General features: G+C 39.4%; 1 protein-coding gene across 3 annotated transcripts in view; it reads left to right on the top strand.

Moving 5' to 3' along the window:
• The window catches only part of PDE10A (phosphodiesterase 10A), a 331061-nt gene extending 319771 nt beyond the window's left edge, over positions 1–11290 (top strand). For all 3 annotated transcript variants that reach the window (XM_070733856.1, XM_070733857.1, XM_070733855.1), the window contains exons 19-22: positions 4558–4669; positions 5706–5786; positions 6615–6703; positions 8367–11290. In XM_070733856.1, the coding sequence (XP_070589957.1) occupies positions 4558–4669; positions 5706–5786; positions 6615–6703; positions 8367–8481 (397 nt within the window). In that variant the 3' untranslated portion in view covers positions 8482–11290. The remainder of the gene's footprint in view (positions 1–4557; positions 4670–5705; positions 5787–6614; positions 6704–8366) is intronic.
• The last annotated feature ends 4498 nt before the right edge of the window (positions 11291–15788 follow it).

Here is a 15788-nt window from a genome sequence, read left to right as displayed (position 1 = left end):
AATCAATAAAATTAGTTTACTGTTGGTATATATTCAGCAGTACATTCAGGAACTTTCTGGTAATTTTGAGTTTGGAGTATGGTTATACAGTGGTTAGAATGCAATATTGTGGCTAACTCTGCATTCCACTGCCAGGAGTTCGATCCTGACCGGCTCAAGGTTGATTCAGCCTTCCATCCTTCCAAGGTCAGTAAAATGAGGACAGATTGTTGGGGGTCATATGCTGATATTTAAGTTGCTCAGAGAATGCTGTAAAGCTCTGAGTAGTGATATATATAAGTCTAAGCGCTATTGTTACCTGTTCACAGTCTTAGTGACAAAGACAATCTAAAGTTCTTTTTTCTTAAGATTTCAAAACATACCAGAAACTAAGGAAGAAAACATAGCAGATACAATGGCGGAGATAATAGCGGGCGTAACGGGTTCAACAGCTAGAAGGGTTAGCCAACATCTTCTTAAAAAGTCCCAGTATTGGAGCATTCACAACTTGGAGGCAAGCTTTCTCCACTGCACTGCTACAGAGAGTCCAACATGGGTAATACTTCAGCCTGTTTGGCAGGGACTGAGTTAAATTTTAGCATACAAGCAGGCTCCACCCCTTAGGTGCCCAGAGGGCCAGTCTTAAAAACTCCAGTCGTATTGTAGGGACCCTGAGTTCTTCTCTCTTCAATGTTTATTATTAATATATTGCCTTTTTTGTCTCCCCCCCCCTACGGGGCATCCCCTCCTCCCCTCCACCTCCCTCCAACTCACCAGGACATCGGCTACATTCCTGTTGGGGGCCTCTGCTCCACGGAGTATCGCCCCGAAGCCAGGAAACTGCGGGTCAAGGTCACTGTCCTGTGGAACACACCTGCTGGAGACAAATTAGTGTGCTCTTCCCCAGGCCTCCATGTTGTGATGCACACCTCACCACCACCCTTCCTCACGGTGTCAGGAGCATTAAGGGATGGGAAACATCCCTAACGCCAAACAGATGGCTTGGGGAGATTCAGATTGGGGGCGGAGCGCTGGCCACAGAATCGGCTCGATGCCGCTAGGCCTGGCCATAACAGACTCGCTGATAATCCTCCCATTCCTAGAGAGTCACACCCGCCATTTTGGGGACGGGGCGAAGGAACGCCCGCCATTTTCTGAGCCGGAAATGATGCCCAAATGGCCAGGCTTATTTCCCCTAGTTACAGCAATTTTGAGGACACCAATAGGGCGAGCTCATGAGCGCACTCACGGTCGCCATCTTGCAGCCACATTTCTTACTGTTCCAAAGTGAATAAGAAGCTTACTTTGTGCTCTGTGAACACGTGAGTAATAATGGCAGATCAAGCACCAGCTAGCTCTGGGGAAGGGTCCCCCTCCAATACCATAAGGTCCAAGGCCAAAGAAAAAGGCCGGGGCACCAAATCCAAATCCAAGGGATCATCTTCTGAAGCCCTTAAAGAGGCTGAAAAAAGGATCGAGGCCCTGGAAGAGCAACTAGAGGCGGCTCAAAAACAGGCCTCTACCACCTCCCCAGCCAGTCTGCCCCCAGGGCAACATTCAAGACTCCTGATTCCAATGGTCCTGCCTGCCTTAGCCACATCTGTTCATGAGAGGGATTGGTCTCCTGAGAGACAAGACATCCTCAGCACTGACCTAGGCCTATCTCCTCAGAATTGGCCTCAACATCAAGGTAATCAGGTGCCATCTTCCACATTCACCCCCATGGCTGATGGCTTATGTGATCCCCAAGAAATGTGGCAAGCTAATTCTCCAGCCATTCAGGAGATGATAGGTACAGCCTATACACAGGGAATTGCCACAGGGGTATGCTATCCCCACGCCATTCAGACCTGAGCACAGAGATGTCTGGGCAGTGCCACCCCCAATGCACTCCCCCCATGAGTCCTTCAAGGAGGACCTGCGTCTGCATGAAACAGGGAGCGAGCCAGAGGATGACCTCTCAGAGGATGAGGCCACCACTTCAGATCAGCCAGCCTTCACTGGTCTTTTCAAACCTGCCCTCTTTCGAATTCTACTGCATAAAACCAAACAAATTCTGGCTTTGGACACTGCTACTCAACCAGAGCAACCTTCAGTAGGCATTCAACCTGCCACCAGACTCCTTACAGATCCCCAGAAGGAGTCAGATAACATACTGGCGTCTCCCATCTTCCTGGACAATGTTAAACGTCCCTGGGAGCACCCAGCAGTGGCATTGGGCCCAAAAGCATCAGAGAGAAAGTTCTATACCTTTGATCCTGAGATGGAAACCTTGCTCCAATTTCCAAGCATGGATTCTCCCGTGGCAAGTCTAGTATCCACTGCCTTAGTTCCATCTGACATGGCAGATGGACTGAAGCCTGATGACAGGAAAGCGGAGAACCTGATCAAAAAATCATACCAGACATCTCCCTGGGCCCTCAGGGGGGCTTCTGCAGCCTCCTATTTTAACAGGGCTTCCATCTTATGGCTCAGAGACATGCTTTCCAAATTAGGACCAGAGGATTGGCGCTTACGCCAAGACATCAATAAGATCTTAGCGGCTGCAGAGTTTTCAGCAGATGACACCTTGACAGCAACAAAGTTTGCATCTCGCTCACTGGCGGCCAACCTGTCCTCCAGACATCTGATCTGGCTTCACTCCTGGCAAGCAGACACCAAATCAAAGTGGAGGTTGGCTTCCGCCCCCTTCCAGGGAACCAAGTTTTTCAGTGAATCCTTGGATTCTGTCCTTATTGAAGATAAGGGCAAAAAGAAGGTTCTTCCAAGATCATCTCGTAGACTAGACCAGAAACAGAACCCATACCAGAGAAGGCAGCCCTTTCAGTCTGACACTGGTATGGCCACCTCACACCCTTTTCACCCATATCAATCAGGCTTACGGCCAATCTGCTTACAGATCAGACAGAACCGCCTTCACTGACAGGAACAGACAGTTCCAACAGTCCAGAGGCCCATTCAAGAGCAGCAACACCAGAGGCTACCATAGGTCCAAGTGACTCACCCAGTCTTGCTCCCATTGGCGGCCGGCTTCAATTTTTCATTGCTTCCTGGGAATCTATCTCCTCAGACATATGGTCCTTACAAACCATAGCTCAAGGCCTCAGAATAGAGTTTCTCTGCACTCCTCCATCCAGATTCCTAAACTGTCCAGCAATTCTAGATACTCAGAGGAGACACATGCTGACTTTAGAGGTCCAGCATATACTGGACATCGGAGCTATCGAACTGGTCCTGACCAACCAGGAGGGCTAGGGCTACTATTCAGTCATTTTCATAGTGCCCAAGGCCTCTGGTGGTTGCAGGTTGATCCTAAACCTCAAGCAACTAAACCTCTACATTCGATACCAGCATTTCAAAATGCATTCATTAATGACTATTCTAGCCTGCATCAGACGGCATGACTGGATAACATCTATAGAGCTCAAGGAGGCCTATTTACACATACCAGTTCATCCAGACCACAGAAAGTTTGTCTATAGGGGTGCCACCTTCAATACAAGGCGATGCCTGTCCTCAGCACCAAGAACCTTCACAAAGATTCTAGATGTGCTGACAGCGGACCTCAGAACACATTCAATAAGACTGATGGCTGTTCTGCTGGCGTGTTTCAACCGCCTGTAATTACAGGGTAATTAGTCCAGGAAGACACACACCACACGATAAAAGGAAAACCCAAAAGTGCTATCCCTGTCCATTTTTCAATTTTAACTCTGCTCATGATGGCCACTATTGAAAAAGGAAAATGCTGAATTATTGTAATTTGGATCAATACTCTGATGAAATTAGATTAACAAAATGCAACTGCATATACTGTATCTACTTCACCTTGTGAGAATGTCATAGCTTTTAAAGAATCCACCTCAATTTTTATAGCTTTGCTTGGCATATAACGTGGACTTTATGGGGAATTGTTTTTAGATGCTATTAGCATAATAAGGTATTTATTACTACAATAAGAATAAAAAAATTAAGATAATCAGAAATTTATAGCTATACAACATCAGATTAACAGAAATCTGTCAAAGTTAATAATCCAGGGATGCTTTAATCACACAATCCTTCTCTTATTTAACAATGTTTCATACAGCTTGGGCAGTGTTATTCTATAATATATTTGTGTTGGTATGAAGCTTCAGTAACCAAGTTTACTGCTTTTTTATCTTCCCTTTTGGCAGCTAATGACTAGTATCTTTCTGCTGGTATTATTATTATTATTATTATTATTATTATTATTATTATTATTATTATTATTATTATTATTATTATTTATTAGATTTGTCTGCCGCCCTTCTCCGTAGACTCAGGGCGATATGGTATGGTATGCCTTTGTGGCAGTATTTTTTCCAAACTAGATTTACCAGATGACTTTATGTTGTGAAAAGGTTCTTTAATGGTTTTAATAGTATTAATTATCCTTAGCTGTGTATGCTATTGTTTATGTTTTCTTTGCATTTTTATCTGAACTGATCTGTTTTACCTTTGAATCAAGATTTTTTTCTATATCAATTATTAACTTATAGGATATATTTGAAAAGTCAAAAAATTGTTTCAGCTACACAAGTTATTATATTTCAGGGATCGCTTAATTGGCTTGATGATGACATCTTGTGACTTGTGTTCTGTGACAAAATTATGGCATGTTACCAGACTGACAGCCAATGATATATATGCAGAGTTTTGGGCTGAGGTTTGTGCATTTCATTATTAATTCATTTCCATTATCTATCAGTAGACACTTGAGCAGAAAATTAAGATTGATTGGCTTATTGGAACTATTGTTTTTTGTGTACAGTAATACCTCATGATACGAACTTAATTGGTGAAGGAGGAGGTTCGTAAGACGAAAGGTTCGTAAGACGAAACATTGTTTCCCATAGGAAACAATGTAAAGTCAATTAATCCGTGCAACCAAACCCCCCCCCCCGCAAAAACCCGGCTTTCGGCGACTGCTGGGAAGCCGCGCGGCTGTTTTAAAAGGTGACAGCCGGCCTGGGGGGCTTCCCAGCACCCCCCCGAACCCGGGTTCGGGGTTCGGGGGGTGCTGGCAAGCCCCCCAGACCAGCTGCGACCTTTTAAAACAGCCGCGCCGCTTCCCAGCTGTCTCCTGAAGCCGAACGCTAAAGCCGAACTTCCGCGTTCAGCTTCGGGAGACAGCTGCGAAGCGGCGCGGGTGTTTTAAAAGGTCGCAGCCAGCCTGGGGGGCTTCCCAGCAACCTCCTGAACCGAACCCGGGGTTCAGCAAAATTTTGCCTCTTCTTACGAACTTTGTTCGAGTTACGAACCGGCGTTCGGGAGGCTTCTGGTAAGCCCCGTCGCCCGGCTGTCACCTTTTAAAACAGCCGCGCGGCTTCCCAGCAGTCTCCGAACGCCGGTTCGTAACTCGAAAAAAGTTCGTAAGAAGAGGCAAAATTTTTCTGAACCCCGGGTTCGTATCACGAGTTGTTCGTAAGACGAGGGGTTCGTATCTTGAGGTACCACTGTATTTGTTTTTTTGTAATTGAAGAGTCACCTGGCTCTAAACAACTCTGAGCAGCTTGTATTTTAAAAGCAGAAACAATAATAATAAAAAAGAAATAGTTCATAGACACCAAGTGTGTCTGCATTAGAAATTAATGCTTGTCTTTCAGAATTCTGCCTTTTTCTTTGTTATATATTTAATATTTTTAATTTTTATTATTGGGAGCTGAATAATTAAGAAATAAATGAATTTATTTTTTGTTCAGGGTGATGAAATGAAGAAGTTAGGTATTCAACCTATACCTATGATGGACAGAGATAAAAAAGATGAAGTTCCTCAAGGTCAGGTAAGTCTAAAATAGGTTTTGAATAGATTTAATTTGGATATATGGATCCATTATTTAAATATTGCTATGTTTGCTTTTTGATTGATTTTCATTCTTTTTTAAAAAACAGAATGTAATAAACTCTTCATAATTCTCAATAGATTAAACATCATTTTATTTATTAATTTTTATTATGCCATCTATCTCCCCTATAAGGCAACACTTTTTTCCAGCATTAATGTGCTGATTTGGTGATACTATTAAATGATTAAATGATCCAAATTACTTATCATTAAAAATAGTGAAAGTAAAATAAAATTTATATTTATTAATTATGAACAACTAGGCATATCTTGAATTCTAATATGATCCCTTGTAAAATGCAATGTTAGTTATTGATTTGGTGTTGAATAATATTCATTCCACAAATCCAGAGCTATAAAAAAAGAATATTGATAGCTTATTTGCTTTTTTCAGTTTTGTAACAGAAAGGAAAAAAGGGATTTAACATACATTTAAGAGTTGCGGTGGTGCAGTGGTTAGAATGTAGTATTGCAGGCTACTTCTGCTGACTGCAATGTGGCAGTTCAAATCTCACCAGGCTCAAGGTTGATTCAGCCTTGCATCCGTCCGAGGTCAGTAAAAATGAGGACCCAGATGGTTGGGGCAATATGCTGAGACTGTAAACTGCTTAGAGAGGGCTGTAAAGCACTGGAAACCTGTATACAAATCTCAGTGATATTGCTATTTATAAATATAGTGAGAATATATGTCTATTAGCAAAGGAATTGTGGCAAATTTTGAGCTGAATAAAATTTGACTAATAGTGTTTTGATGTTTTTCCCCAAGATTGGGTTCTATAATGCTGTAGCATTGCCCTGCTATGGTACACTTGCACAGATTCTTCCTCCCACAGTATCACTCCTTCGAGCCTGCAGGTAAATATAAATTTAACTTGAATTGTCAACTGAAAACCTTTAAATAATACTACTTCTACATAAAGAAGGATATTAAATGATTATTTCTACTTAAAACTGTTCAGAATTGTAAAAAAACAAACAAACTGAGAAGAGGGATGTATATCAGGTGCGACAGATTAATAGAGTTGGAAGGGCTATTTGCCTCATAATTTCTTTAATTTTTCCAACAGAAGAAAATTTATTTAACTCAAAGTTGAACTATAGGAATATGTGGTGCTCTCTGAGTTGAATGTTTGCTTGCTCATGTTCCTGGGCACTGAACATGTTACCTAGTCTAGACCAGTGTTTCCCAACCTTGACAACTTGAAGATATCTGGACTTCAACTCCCAGAATTCCCCAGCCAGCGAATGCTGGCTGGGGAATTCTGGGAGTTGAAGTCCAAATATCTTCAAGTTGCCAAGGTTGGGAAACACTGGTCTAGAGAACTAATCTGGAACTAAGGATGAATTTCATTTATCAGTCAGAGCAATTAATGAACTATTTGCCTCCAGAAGTTGTGGGTATTCGAACACTTGTTTGAAATGGGATAGCCTTTCCTGCTTGAACAGGGAGTTGAACTACAAGACCTCCAAAGTCCCTTCCAACTCTTGTTATTCTGTAACAACAAGCAAACAGTCAATCAGCATTAAACTATGTTTCGGCTAGCATCTGCCTCTTTGGAATCCTGATCGCTCTTCTTGTTGTTTTACATTTCTAAATAAAAAAATGGTAGCGAATGCATTAATCAACCTTCATAGTTCTGTTTAGAGGTTGCAGACAAGATGAAAGGAAAATACAAGGCAAAGAAACTTAAATGTATGCAACATTGTATTTTTGTATTTGTATTTATTAGATTTGTATGCCGCCCCTCTCCGAAGACTCGGGGTGGCTAACAACAATATAGAAAGACAATATAAACAAATCTAATATTAAAATAATCTAAAAAGCCCCAATTAAATAACCACTCATACATACAAGCATACCATGTATAAATTCTAAAATTCTAACATTGGTAGATTAGTAATCACAAAGCAATGCTGATGATATTTTGTGGCCTTGGTAACGAGATTACTAAATCCAGGGGAATAAAGGCACCAACTTGATATTAAATATTCGGTAATTGATTTTACATATATTAACTGCAGCTAGAATTGTATATGCTCAACAATGGAAGTGTGATGAGATCCCGACAGATGAAAAAATATTAGAATGTATAGAAATGAATAGTCTAATGCCTACTATTGAAGATAAAAAAGAAATTGAATACTTTTTCACATGGGACTTATTTTACCAATGCGCAGAAGCTCATTTTAAGCACTGCACATGTGCATCCCTGAGCGAACTGGCAGTAGAAGAAGCCGAAAGCCACTTCTGGTACCCAGACAACACACTTTTTGATTGAAATGGAATTTTTATATGTTATTCAAATAAAGTAAATAAAACATTTTTTAAAAACTCAGTAGTTCAATTGCCATTCTCCCCAAATTGAAAGCCCAGATGTGAGAGTTCAATGGTTACAATTTGCCTTTGCGAAGAAGTAGCTTATATCAGATGAAATCACATCTCCTTTTATAAATGTTTTTTGTATACTGATAATTACTAAAATATCTGAAAAGTGAGTAATTTTTCCTTTCTCTCCAGGGAAAATCTCAAACAATGGGAAAAAGTGATACGAGGGGAAGAAGCTTACGGGTGGATACCCTCCCAATCCAGTAATGCTGACCCTGACTCTTTCCCTGTGAAGATTGTTGACTGATCCACATTTAAGGCTTTTTATTTCACAATTTTTAGCCTTTGAAAAGGATAAACTCTGCAAATACAAACTGTGGGAAGGCTGAGTGCAAATTTCTTTTCCTCGGTGATACAATGTGAACACAAGATTCAACTATTCAAGCAAACGTCGGCTTGTAAATATAAAAGACTGGCTTTTTAATAGGCTATTTTGCGGAGGCCTTAATTTTAAAACGATTGGGCTAGGAAGGCTAACCTAGGCTTGGATTTAAATTGTGTCTTTGTGGTAAGGAGGTTTCACTGGTACTTTTGCATATTATTACACAATACTGTGATTGGCTTAAATACCAGGTTCACCTGGGGAAGTCTAGACTGTAATAGGACATTTCCACACTGATATGGTAAATGTTTTTGTTTGCTCTTTGAACTCCAGAAGAAGATCTATGGGGCAGAAACTATCACTGAGTTTACAGCAGTGGTGGGTTGCTAGCGGTTCGCACTGGTTCAGCGAACTGGTAGTGGCAGCAGTGTGAGGCTCTGCCTACCTGCCCAGACATCATCAAAAACGCTCTGCGCATGTGCAGATGCATTGCACGCTCCTGTTCCTGAACCAGTAGCAAAAGTAAGAGGAATCCACTACTGGTTTACAGTACTTGAATTTATCTTGCTGCAAATGGGAGGTTTAATTTCCAGATCCAAAAACATCATGAAGCAACTACTTTATTGCACCCATTAGATGTTGGGGAAATGTATCAGTGTTTCTTTAGTGATTTTGTAATTTAGGGGAAATGTTTATTTCTACCCTGGAAACAGAATATTTACCTCTGGTTGTATCACACTAGGTACCTGAAGATCCATCTTTTCAGCCCTAGTAATACTAACGGGTTACGTTTCAAAGGTGGTAGTGGAAATCTGAAAACCTAGTCATTGTTTAAATAAATATTACAGATGAATGACTCCAAATCCCAGCTAATTCACAAAAAAACAGGAACTTCTGGACACAATTTCCAGAAGTTATAATGGTACTTACATGTTCTTAATAGCTTCTGTGCTGCTCATTAGCACCAGGTGGGCTCTGTTGTACCTTTCACTTTGAATCTCCATTTACCCAAAAACCTTTAAAACTGTGTCTAGTCTTGTAACCTGTTGCCTGTGGAACAAGAAAGCTGATATGTTAAACCATTGCTCTTACATACTGTGAATGAAGTCTGTATTGATATTGGCCCCAATTTCATTATGTGATATATTTTGATATATGTTAGGCTGTACACACTTTGAAAATGTGAAGTAGAGAGAAAGAAATTGAAAGAAGTGTTATACACCTTAGATGAGCAACAGCACCTCAGATACTAATTAGAATAGTCCTTTTTCAGGCTTTCTGGTGAACCTCAAACAAGTTGTGGCTGCATTAAGTTTAAGAAATTGGTTCCTTTAAGGGACAATGTCTTTTTTTCTCCCAGGCTCACACAAAACCCTGAAAAGTAAAGTTATTTTAAGGATAGCAGAGAGGAACTTTGCTCCTATGAGGCCCAAAAAAGCTTCTTCCAAATTGGTTTTGAAGTATGTACAGTCCTAATGTCTATACCTGTTTGCAGAACTATATTTGAAGCTATGTTAATCTTAATCAAGTTTTAGACAATGTATCAATAAGCCATGAGGTTTAATCCTAGCACCACTGACCTCAGTGTGAACACCTCTATTGACTTGAATGGAAATCTCTCTCTCTCTCTCTTTCTCTGCCTCTCTTTGTTTCTCTCTATCTCGGTAGGAATGTCTTCCTGCTGAAGTAGGCATCATTCATATGCTTGATATAGCATTTAAATGGGTCTATCATATAGGCCTTCTTGGCAAAACCTTACATACAATACATACACATCACCATTATATGCATCATTCCAACATTATGCTCCAAAGGCAGACACGTGCTGGATCCATCAACTTTCATGCGCCATGTGACAATGTTTGGAACACAACAATCAAATGCTGAAATAGTCAAATGTAGAATATATTGGAAAGCAAATAGTTGATTTTATAAACTGAGATATGGATCCTAAAATGGATTGTGGACAAATAACTCTTTATTCCTATCCTGCTTTTCATGCATAAGATTACCATGGCTACCTCTCTGAAATATAATTGTATTTTTAGCTAATTAATTATGAATGATATTATACAAATTATACTGTGCCAGTTCAATGTCATTTTAATTGATTATTTTATCAGTGAGGATCCAAAGAATCTTGGTTACAACTGAGCACATACAATATAGATGGGAAACCTATACCCTTCCAGAACTTGTTGAACAATAGCTCCCAGCTGCCCTGGCTAAGGTTGCTTGTGATGATGAGCGATGAGAGCAAGAGATTAGTAGCATGGGGGGTTGGGTAAGGTTATTTCCACTCTTGGAATATTGTTATTTATAAATGTGCACAATCTGGTTAGAAATATAATTGCACAAAAACACTAGGGCTTTTAGCATATGTCTAATTTGTAGATTTTAGTTTTGTGCCCTAACAGGTATTTTGAAAGATGTAGGTTCTTGAAAAAGAAAAGCTTTCTCTTGCCTAAACTTCATGGTATTAAGCTTGCTTACTTTCATCACTGTGCAGATATTGCTGTGTGGCACAACCAAGGAAGTATTGATGCAAGCATACACAAAATATTAAGGCATTTGGTTCATCTGAATATGTGTGTAATGCACATACACAATATCTGTGTTTGTTGAATAACACAACATAAGAACTAGCTAGCAGAGTATTAGAAGAGCACTAAGGAAAAGTTTTAACTAGGCTTATCATATGATAAATTGGTTTGGTAAATTCAGCCTACCACCCTCTACATATCCTATAGGTCAGTGTTTCCCAACCGTGGCAACTTGAAGATATTTGGACTTCAACTCCCAGAATTCCCCAGCCAGCAAATGCTGGCTGGGGAATTCTGGGAGTTGAAGTCCAGATATCTTCAAGTTGCCAAGGTTGGGAAACACTGCTATAGGTTATGTAGCATGTATACTCCCTATTCCTAGTCTCTGCACACATGATTGCAGTATGTTGAAACAATCATGGAAAAAGGCTGGTCAGACATCAAATAATTAGCAGAGGTCCCCTACAAATATTTGTTTTTTTTCAAAATGTGAACTAACTTTAATTTACTATATTGATTCTCTTCAGCATCTGTTAACCCCCTTTGGATATTTTCTACGCTTAACCATCAACGCTGTCATCCCAGGGTCAGTTCCTAGGGTCACAGATTTTTAGCTTCAATAATGTTTAATATTTGTTTATTGCTCTAGCCCATAGTCTGTTTCAACATAACTGAAATATAAAAGTATGTCAAAGATACAATACTGCCAGGAATAAGTTGATGAATGTATTGCATACCTAGTGAAGTATATACCCTTAGGTATTTTTTTTTAATTGGGACTTTGTTATATGAAAATAGGTTTGCTGTCCCAAGTCATTTTCCCAGTTCAAACAACAACCTAGGATACTTTGGCATCTTTATTTATTAAATTACTTGGATCTTTTCAGGCAATGAGTTCTATATGCTGGTTATGATTTGTAGCGGTAATATAAAAACCATGTAAATTACAAGTATTAATGTTGGTGTTGAACAACAAAATAAATTATTTTCTGCTGTAGAATCTTGCACCAAACTGTAACAGGTGTGAGAAAAGAAAATCTTAATCTTTTTAAAAATACCATGACAATTTTCTTGGTAAACAAACCTCTCTCCCCCCCCCCTTTATTCTCTGGATCAGATCTCCTTATAATTTGAAAAAACTGTTGACTTCTATTTTTATATTTATTTTACAAAATGAGAACAGTTTTCTAAGAAACTATTCATGAATAGTGATGGGCGAACCCAACGGTGTTTGGGTTCAGCAAGTTCGGATGAACTTTACGCAAAATTCGGCCAAACCCAGGAAGTGATCACCTTGGCGTCCTTAGCAACCTGCCGGTGACGTCAAAGCTCTGCCCCCGGAATCTCTTCGTGGGAGGGATTCCCCAGCTCCTTCAAAGGGAGGTCTTCAAGTAAAAATAAACATTGTTATTTTTATGAAAAAGGACACCGCAGCGGCACTGCAAGCAAAGGGTGGTCCTTTCACGTAAAAATAAACATGTCCTTAGCAACCTGCCGGTGACATCAAAGCTCTGAATGCCAAACACGACCCCGAACTTTGCCCGAAGTTTGAAAAAAATTCAGGTTCGTGTTCGGCATACCGAACACCGTAAAATGCAGTACTGACCCGAATTGTGTAGGTTCGGTTCGCCCATCACTATTCATGAATTATTTGTTCTTAAGATCCTATACACAGTTTGGGAGATATCTAACCTCCACACTTTCCCACTGTTTGGTTATTGTTAGAAATAAACACCAAGATTAGTGCAATCATACAAAATTTCATTTTAAATGGATTCCCAGGAGCTGAGTAAAATGTGATAAAGTTCTAAATAATATTGGGCATTTACTTCAATGTTGCGCATACTTACCTTATTGGGGGTAAAGCAACTTAAAGCAGATTACAGAAATGCTTTTGACTGTGGTACCTTTATAAAACATAATATACATAATATGTCAAATATTTTGTTTGGTGGAAATTGCACAGGTGTATTAAAACTTTTAAGTGGGCAGCAATATTCCACTGCAATTATTGTCTGGTTCATACTATGTAGAACTGCTAGAAGAATACACTACTATAATTTTTAAATAAGGGACGTAAAATATACAAATCGGTTGGCACATGGCATGCAGTGTAAAGCTCAGGGGAACAATGATTCTACATAGATAACCAGAAAATTTCTCTTTTCTGGGTAGTATTAGCATGTACGAGTCATTTGTTCAGCCAGCACTAAAACTATAAATAGTAGGTATGACATTTTCTTTTGAAAAAATGCAGCAGGCCTGCAAAAAAATCATGCAGTTTCCATCATTCTGCAGAAATTTGAAATTATGATGTAATTCTCACATTGTGTCACATGTATAAGATGATTGCATTTGTTCAGAGAACATAAATTCCTTTAACTGTTATTTAGAATTTTCCATTATAATTTGACAGTCCAATCTAACAAAAACATATCACAATAATTTTCTTCTAAATGTTATGCTTGCTGACCAAAAACTGTGCTCAGTTATAATATGAGGGTATACTCAATGCATGCACTCAAAGCATTCATATTTAGCCTGTGGTAAATTTGATCCATGTATACCCAAGCTATACAGGGAACATACCACTTCAAGGCAACAATATCCACTATATCCAAGAAGTTGGGGAACAGTGGTATGTGTGTATGTGTGTGTTGATGTTAGTGTATATATATGAATGATTGCTGAGAAATCTGTAAAAAGAAATACTCAAGTGCAATAATTTTAAGAGGTCTTAACTTTGCATTTATAAATTATAAATAATGTACCTGGTAGGTATTTTTTCATGTATTCATTTGCAGTCTTTGTATTTTAAACAAACCCAAATCTTTATTATGTTTATATAATAGAGCATACCGCCATTTATTATGATCTAAGTAAACTGTAAATACATTTGCAAAAAAAAAAGAAGAAACCCCCCCCAACAGTCAGAATATATGCATATCTGGGGAGCCAATGATGGAATTTATTTCTGCTTTAACAGCTGGCTGTAGTGCAGCAAGGTATCTTCTGTGGATATGTAATTATAAATATATGTATGATATATAAAATATTTAGAGCTGTTCATAATTTTAATTCAATGCTTATCTATATATAAATATAGATAAAACACAAATGTTGTGAATATCATGAAATACAGATTTTTTTTAAAGAAACTTTTTTTCATAGTTTTCTTTATTGTTATTTACTGTGTCTGGTGCTTAACATAAGCATGGGCTTCTGCAGGGAAGGCAAGGGAAAAAAATTGGGCACTCAAGTATATTCACATATAATCTACATGTGTGTTGATCGACATGCAGGGCAAAAAAGAACAATTTTGGGAAGCAGATAAATGTAGCCAATAAGAAAAGCATATGACTTTATTTGAATAAGATCAGAGTTTAGTTAATATTGTGGCTACCAAGCTAGTCTTCATCTATTACTGCGCTGTTAGCCTCTCTGCAGTATTCCTATCTTCACCTGCATTGGCTGTCATAAAGGAACGGGGGCAGGGGGAGACATTCGGGATTTTGGGGGGAGGAAGCTTGCTGGAAGAGCCCATGGGAGTTTTGATTTCGTGTGAAAAAAGGTGAAAGAGAGGGGAAGCTGCAGGCTGGCACATGCGCAGAGCAGGCCTGCTTATTGCCAAGTCAAGGTTAATGGCTGTACATTCCAGAAGCATGACACATCGGTGAAGATGCACCCACCTGATGCTCATGGACATTCTGGATTGGGTGGACTGCCCAAGGGGGATGTTGGGGTTACTTTGTAATAGGCATCTCTAGAGCCTTTTTCCTCAGACTTTGCTTTTCTTTCATTGCATTCACTTCCGATTTAGTAAAAATAAACTTTGAAGTTCAAAATGGACTCTGAGTTTTACTTTGCTAAATTCTGAGCGAAGCAGACATGACATACGCCTTATGAGTTTAGGGCAGGAGGAAAATAAAAACAAAGTAGTAAATTAAAAAAACAGAATGCTAGATAGTTTGGTCAGCTACCGTTCCTATTTCAATTGCTCCAACAAAATTTCCCTGAAGTAGATTTTGCCAACCTCGGCTCTGTTTTGTGACTTTCGGTTATTAGTTATTAGTTCCTCTATCTCAGGGGAGGGGAATTAATTTTGCCATAGGGCCGTATGAGAAATTGGGATGGTTTTAGAGGGCCGGACTAATATAATTAACTCAGTTCTATCTAATACTGTATATTATTGGGTAGAACTGAGTTAATTATATTATACTGTAATTATAAATTATAATTATATATTATATTATTTATTGTATATTATATATTATATGTTATATATTTATTATATACTATATACTATATACTATATATTATATCTTGAACACCTGGTTCTTATCTAGAAAACTTGGACCAACTTCCACGGGCTGGTCACAGACAGCGGGCGTGCCACATCCGGCCCTCGGGCCGCATCTTGCCCAGGTCTGCTCTATCTCCCTCTGCCACTAGCTTCTTATTTTCAATTCGGCCTCTGCTGTCTTTGGAGTTTTCCCTGAGGTTTCTGGGAATCTGCATCCTATAGTCATCAGTGGAATGGCTTCCTGTTCTGACAAAGTTAAATGACACGCAGGATCCAATCTGGGTCAGTCACCAGGACCAGAGTTTTTGTCTTTCAAGCTTTTGGACTCGTGTTGGAGCCCATCTTCAAGGAACTTCTCTCTAGCCTAGCTGAGTCTGAAAGCTTGA

Source organism: Erythrolamprus reginae, chromosome 1, assembly GCF_031021105.1.
Source record: "Erythrolamprus reginae isolate rEryReg1 chromosome 1, rEryReg1.hap1, whole genome shotgun sequence".
NCBI lineage: Eukaryota > Metazoa > Chordata > Lepidosauria > Squamata > Dipsadidae > Erythrolamprus > Erythrolamprus reginae.
Note: the sequence above shows the minus strand (reverse complement) of the source record. Positions and strands in the feature narration are given on the sequence as shown.